The sequence below is a fragment of the Salvelinus sp. IW2-2015 genome, unplaced genomic scaffold, assembly GCF_002910315.2.
Source record: "Salvelinus sp. IW2-2015 unplaced genomic scaffold, ASM291031v2 Un_scaffold1770, whole genome shotgun sequence".
Taxonomy (NCBI): Eukaryota; Metazoa; Chordata; class Actinopteri; order Salmoniformes; family Salmonidae; genus Salvelinus; species Salvelinus sp. IW2-2015.
In genome coordinates, this window is record NW_019943147.1 from 15,605 (window position 1) to 22,126 (window position 6,522).

At 43.3% G+C, this 6,522-nt stretch overlaps 1 protein-coding gene across 1 annotated transcript in view; it reads left to right on the forward strand.

Moving 5' to 3' along the window:
* The first annotated feature begins 431 nt into the window (after positions 1 to 431).
* The window catches only part of gtf2h4 (general transcription factor IIH, polypeptide 4), a 22,534-nt gene continuing 16,443 nt past the window's right edge, over positions 432 to 6,522 (forward strand). Inside the window, exons 1-10 of the mRNA XM_024139338.2 lie at positions 432 to 522; positions 725 to 843; positions 2,586 to 2,690; positions 2,842 to 2,973; positions 3,239 to 3,424; positions 3,890 to 3,998; positions 4,178 to 4,246; positions 4,461 to 4,544; positions 5,720 to 5,876; positions 6,380 to 6,510. Of these exons, the coding sequence (XP_023995106.1) occupies positions 728 to 843; positions 2,586 to 2,690; positions 2,842 to 2,973; positions 3,239 to 3,424; positions 3,890 to 3,998; positions 4,178 to 4,246; positions 4,461 to 4,544; positions 5,720 to 5,876; positions 6,380 to 6,510 (1,089 nt within the window). The 5' untranslated portion in view covers positions 432 to 522; positions 725 to 727. The remainder of the gene's footprint in view (positions 523 to 724; positions 844 to 2,585; positions 2,691 to 2,841; positions 2,974 to 3,238; positions 3,425 to 3,889; positions 3,999 to 4,177; positions 4,247 to 4,460; positions 4,545 to 5,719; positions 5,877 to 6,379; positions 6,511 to 6,522) is intronic.

A 6,522-nucleotide genomic window follows, 5' to 3' on the forward strand; every position in this document is an offset into this window, starting at 1 on the left:
TTGTTATGCTGCTCATTGCCCTTCATCACTTGTAATGAGGCTAGTCGCTCTGGGGTGCTAGGCATTTTAATGCCTTTGCCACGTCAGTTGGATTGCAGCCGCAGAATTTTGAATGAGGTTCGAATACTGATTTTTCAAGTGTGATTTTTTGTATTTAAAACATGTCTTTAGAACATGTTTCGTGTTGCTTTTATCCTTTCCCTTCTACATTTTGCCAACGCTGTCAGGTAATGACAGTTAATTTATCTAAACAACCTACTTCATGTTTATAAAATGTATAAATGAGCAATTATTGTCATCTTTATTTATCAAAAATAAAATACTACATTTACATTTCACTGTGGCGTTGATCGCAGCAAAAGTAGTTGCGCCAATCAGAACGCTCCTCCTTCTGGATGTCTGAATCACGTGATCATCCAACATGGCTTCTATTCACTTGCTGAGAAAAAAAAGATGCTGAACATTTCTGAATGTATTAGTTCATAGGAATTATTTTGGACCTTTCCGATACCCAACGATAAGGTAAACAATATACTGTCGATGTACATGGTTGATTACACTTTCTATCTCACTTTTAAACGCTCCATTCCATCCTCGTTAGCTTGCTAGCTAAGCTTGTATTCTTCAGACTTGTGTCATTATGTTAGCCATAGAAGAAACACATTTCATTCTTACTATAGTTGTCATTTGCATCTTTTTTTAAATGTGTTTTTGTCGTCTATAGAAGATGAAGCTGCGCGTTCAGTTACAATGCAAGAACCTCCATGAGTATCTGAAAGAGTTGAGCCCTGAGATCTTAGACCGCTTGTACAATCATCCGGCCACATGTCTGGCTGTCTACAGGTACAGGATCAGTCCATTTAAACAATACTATTAAAGTAACTGTAAAATATGACATGTACAAGTCCTGCTATTTGCTATGATTTAGTACATAATTGATCTGTAATGTACATATTACCGTGTGTTATTATTTAATAACATATATGGAACAGAATACAGGTTATCTACACTTTTTTTTAGCACCATTTAACATATAAACTCAGCAAAAAAATGTACGTCCCTTTTTCAGGAACCTGTCTTTCAAAGATACTTAGTAAAAATCCAAATAACTATACAGATCTTCATTGTAAAGGGGTTAAACACTGTTTCCCATGCTTGTTCAATGAACCATAAACAATGAATGAACATGCACCTGTGGAACTGTCMTTAAGACACTAACAGCTTTACAGACGGTAGGCAATTAAAATCACAGTTATGAAAACTTAAGAGGGCTTTCTACTGACTCTGAAAAACACAAAAAGAAAGATGCCTAGAGTCCCTGCTCATCTGTGTGAACATGCCTTAGGCATGCTATGCTGCAAGGAGGCATGAGGACTGCAGATGTGGCCAGGGCAATAAATTGCTATGTCCGTACTGAGAGACGCCTAAGACAGCGCTACAGAGAGACAGGACGGACAGCTGATCGTCCTCGCAGTGGCAGACCACGTGTAACAACACCTGCACAGGATCGGTACATCCGAACATCACACCTGCGGAACAGGTACTGGTTGGCAACAACTGCCCGAGTTAAACCAGGAATGCGCAATCCCTCCATCAGTGCTCAGACTGTCCGCAATAGGCTGAAAGAGGCTGGACTGAGGGCTTGTAGGCCTGTTGTAAGGCAGGTAGGTCCTCACCAGACATCACCGGCAACAACGTTGCCTATGGGCACAAACCCACCGTCGCTGGACCAGACAGGACTGGCAAAACGTGCTCTTCACTGATGAGTCACAGTTTTGTCTCACCAGTGATGATGGTCGGATTCYCGTTTATCGTCGAAGGAATGAGCGTTACACCGAGGCCTGTACTCTGGAGCGGGATCGATTTGGAGGTTTAGGGTCCGTCATGGTCTGGGGCGGTGTGTCACAGCATCATCGGACTGAGCTTGTTGTCATTGCAGGAAATCTCAACGCTTGCATTACAGGGAAGACATCCTCCTCCCTCATATGGTACCCTTCCTGCAGGCTCATCCTGACATGACCCTCCAGCATGACAATGCCACCAGCCATACTGCTCGTTCTGTGCGTGATTTCCTGCAAGACAGGAATGTCAGTGTTCTGCCATGGCCAGCGAAGAGCCCGGATCTCAATCCCATTGAGCACGTCTGGGACCTGTTGGATCGGAGGGTGAGGGCTGGGGCCATTCCTCCCAGAAATGTAGAGTAGGGTAACATCTCACAGCAAGAACGGGCAAATCTGGTGCAGTCCATGAGGAGGAGATGCACTGCAGTACTTAATGCAGCTGGTGGCCACACCAGATACTGACTGTTACTTTTGATTTTGACCCCCTCTTTGTTCAGGGACACATCATGACATTTCTGTTAGTCACATATCTGTGGAACTTGTTCAGTTTATGTTGAATCTTGTTATGTTCATACAAATATTTCCACATGTTAAGTTTTCTGAAAATAAACGCAGTTGACAGTGCAAGGACGTTTCTTCTTTGCTGAGTTTACATACACGACGATAGGTATTTTGGGTTGTACCGGACTCACATGCAAGGTAAATGAGGGAGTCAGATTATCTGCTTGTTTCATTGCTTGACAGGGAGCTCCCCCCATTGGCCAAGAATTATGTAATGCGAATGCTGTTTCTAGACCAACCCCTTCCTCAGGCTGCGGTGGCTCTTTGGGTGAAAAAAGACAGTGAAAAGTAAGTCTATGAGTCTGAATCATACATAGTACAAGTCCAATGCTCTATTGTAAATTCAATAAACTGTCCGGTTGTTAAATGACTGTCAGTTAACCTTCAGTTGCTGTAGTTTGTGTTGTAAAATTGCCTGATTTTTCTTCTCTTCCTTCAGGGATCATGATCAGTGTGTGTCTGTGCTGTCTGGTCTCAGACTATGGCACAGCCAGCAGCTACAGGGAGGCCTGCAGGGAAACATTCTGAACCCCGTATTCAAAGACAACCTGAGAATAGCATTATTAGGAGGGTAAGTCAACTCTTTCATTTGTAAGGTACTTAGTATCTATTAAGACATATTGGGGTTTAATATGCTAGCAGTAGAACTACCAAAGTTAAAACTTTATTTAGTGAACATGTCTTTCATAAGGCTCCACCCCTTCCTCTTTTATCCTCCTCCACTACCTACTCTTCCACTACCGCGTCCTCATCTTCCACCACCTCCTCCTCTACGTCCTCTTCCTCTCTCCTCCTCTTCCTCCTCCTCCACTACGTCCTCTACCTCCTCCTCTCAGGGGTAAGTCGTGGGCAGACCAGGGTGACAGTCTTGGTCCTGACAGACATGCCCGTGACGTGGAGAGTCTGGATAAGTATGCCTTGGAGCGCTGGGAGGTGGTTCTCCACTTCATGGTGGGCTGTCCCAGTGCTGCAGTCAGCCAGGACCTGTCCCAGCTCCTCATTCAGGCTGGCCTCATGAGAACGTAGGTACCACCCCACTGAGGGACCACTAGGAACTTAATGTTAAACACATACACTCTTTATTTCTTGTCATTTTGTATTTTTGATCACTATTTTACCTGCATTTTTTTTTCTTCTGTTAATGTGTTTGGGATTTTCACTTTCAACTGTTTTGTTTTCCATGTATTTGTATTTTTTCCACCCCACCACAATATTATTTCTAATTTCTATGTTCCTCTCTAAATCCCTCTGTTCCTCTCTAAATCTATGTTCCTCTCTAAATCCCTCTTTTCCTCTCTAAATCCCTCTGTTCCTCTCTAAATCCCTCTGTTCCTCTCTAAATCCCTATGTTCCTCTCTAAATCCCTCTGTTCCTCTCTAAATCCCTCTGTTCCTCTCTAAATCCCTCTGTTCCTCTCTAAATCCCTCTGTTCCTCTCTTTTCTGTCCTCTTTCTCTCATGTATCCTACACCTCTTCCCCTCCTCCAGTGAGGCTGGAGATGCTCCCTGTATCACCTCAGCTGGTTTCCAGTTCCTTCTCCTGGACACAGCCTCTCAGCTCTGGTACTTCACCCTACAGTACCTCAACACGGCACAGGTAGGTCGCCAGGCACACAGAGGCACACAGAGGCACACAGAGGCACACAGAGGCACACAGAGGCACACAGAGGCACACAGAGGCACACAGAGGCACACAGAGGCACACAGAGGCACACAGAGGCACACAGACAGACTTCTCTCCCAGTATTATGTGCTCTTGTCCTTCTCATCTTTCAGACTCGTGGAATGGACCTGGTGGAGATTCTGTCCTTCTTGTTCCAGCTCAGTTTCTCAACACTAGGCAGGGTGAGTCTTGTAGTACTGATATTTCAGCTGCCTGGCGGCTTACCTGCATTCCATGCAGAACACCCAACTCTAACCACGGATTGATTTCAACATAGTGTGATGTCGTGTCGGTCATGTCAAAATATTTCATAGTAATTTTGYATTATTAGATCGTGGAATATTCTGTTTATAGTCTCTTATCGACTGATGTTGTCACCCCTGTCCTGTGCCCCAGGACTACTCAGTGGAGGGGATGAGTGAATCTCTGCTCACCTTCCTACAGCACCTGAGAGAATTTGGCCTRGTCTTCCAGAGAAAGGTGAGATATGGTGGAGGAGAATTAGCAAAGTAGCTACAATTGTAGTTCACAGTAATATTTGGCGTGTGTATATATAATATAAATAAATACCTCACATGTGATTTGTAATAAGACTAAGCAATTAGCTTATTAAAATGTTTATCTGATTCCATAAACATAATTTAAATATACAAGCAAGCATTAGGCAATGAGTTGACGTTGACTAGCAAGAATTGGTCTGAGAATGGTCTATATCAAAGACGGATATTTAATTACTTTGTAAAAGGAATGGATTCACATACCAAGGCATAAAGCTGAAGTCATACAAAGCATTAACAATCATTACAAGACATTATTCCAACCACAAAGATCCTAAAGTTAACTTACAGGACAAAGCAGGAACGAAGAGAGGCTTACTGGGCCTAGAAGCGATCATACAACCTTCCTCCATGGACTGGAACCAGGAAGAGAGAGAGAACAAAGGCATTTAATTCCATTTCATAACATCTAAAGGAGTAACCTTTTAACCCAAAACCAACCACCATTGACCAATCAAACGATACCAAGTTTACAGTAACCTAAACACTACCAGGCCCAATCTCCACAGAGTGTCACAGCATTTAAAGGCTTGTGTGGGGGACCGATGTAAATAAGACAGAATTCCTGAGAGGACAATAAAACCTCTGCATATTTTATTTGTATTAATTTAACCTTTATTTAACTAGGCAAGTCAMTTAAGAACAAATTCTTATTTTACAATGACGGCCTACACCGGCCAAACCCGGACGGCGCTGGGCCAATTGTGCGCCGCCCTATGGGACTCCCAATCACGGCCGGTTGTGYTACAGCCTGGAATCGAACCAGGGTGTCTGTAGTGACGCCTCMAGCACTGAGATGCAGTGCCTTAGACCGCTGCGCCACTCGTGAGCGTTGTAATGCTGTTTTCAAATGAATCACAATACCTTGCCCTTGTTAAAGCTTGTAGAATTTATTTATTTGAGTTTTTTTGTACGTGCTGTCAAATAAACAAACAAAGAATATGGTGGAAGAGCAAGATCAGGACAGCACAGAATTGACAGCACAGAATTGACAGCACAGAATAGACAGACACTAATAACATTTTGTTATCTCCTCTCACTGTCCTTATCACCCCTGGTCTTGTACCCCTACCCTCTCTCTCTCTCTGGTCTCATCAGAGGAAGTCTAGAAGGTATTACCCCACCAGGCTGGCCATCACCCTGTCTGCTGGCGTCTCCGCCAACTCTTCCTCCACCGCTATGGGCGCTGCCCCAGGGACRGGAGATTCAGGTTTCATCGTAGTGGAAACCAACTATCGGCTCTATGCTTATACTAGTATGTACCGATGGAAGGTGTAACTCTGCKGTGTATTGTCTGACAGCGTGGAACCACCGAAACCAGAGGAACTCAAGTTGAGTTCCTCTGCTTTTCATTCAAATCTCCCATTGAACAATTCAAGATTTACACCTCAACTCTGAGTTATCTGTGTTGATCTCCATTTAGGATTCATTCCTGTGTGTAAATCCCTCTCATTGTTTGAGATTGTAGTATTTCATTTATTACTCATTTCCAGGTGGTATTGAATAGTCTGTTAACTTATTTATTTTCTGTCATTTAAAAAAAATTGTTGACACTTGTTTGAAACAGGTATTTATACATAGATACAGTAATTCATGTTATTAATATATTCATAACGGAAGCATAATGTTGACTAATTAAATTATTTATCTCCTATCTGCTACGTACTGTTCGTTTAGTTGAAGTGTTTTCTGATTTGGCTCATTCTCATATCCAGGCGGTAGTGAATTAGTGTTATTCATCTGTCTTCTCCTCCTCAGACTCTGAGCTGCAGATCGCTTTGGTGGCTCTGTTTAGTGAGTGTCTCTATCGCTTCCCTAACGTGGTGGTAGCCCATGTTACCAGGGAGTCAGTACAGCAAGCCATCGCTAACGGCATCACCGCACAACAGGTAAACACACAC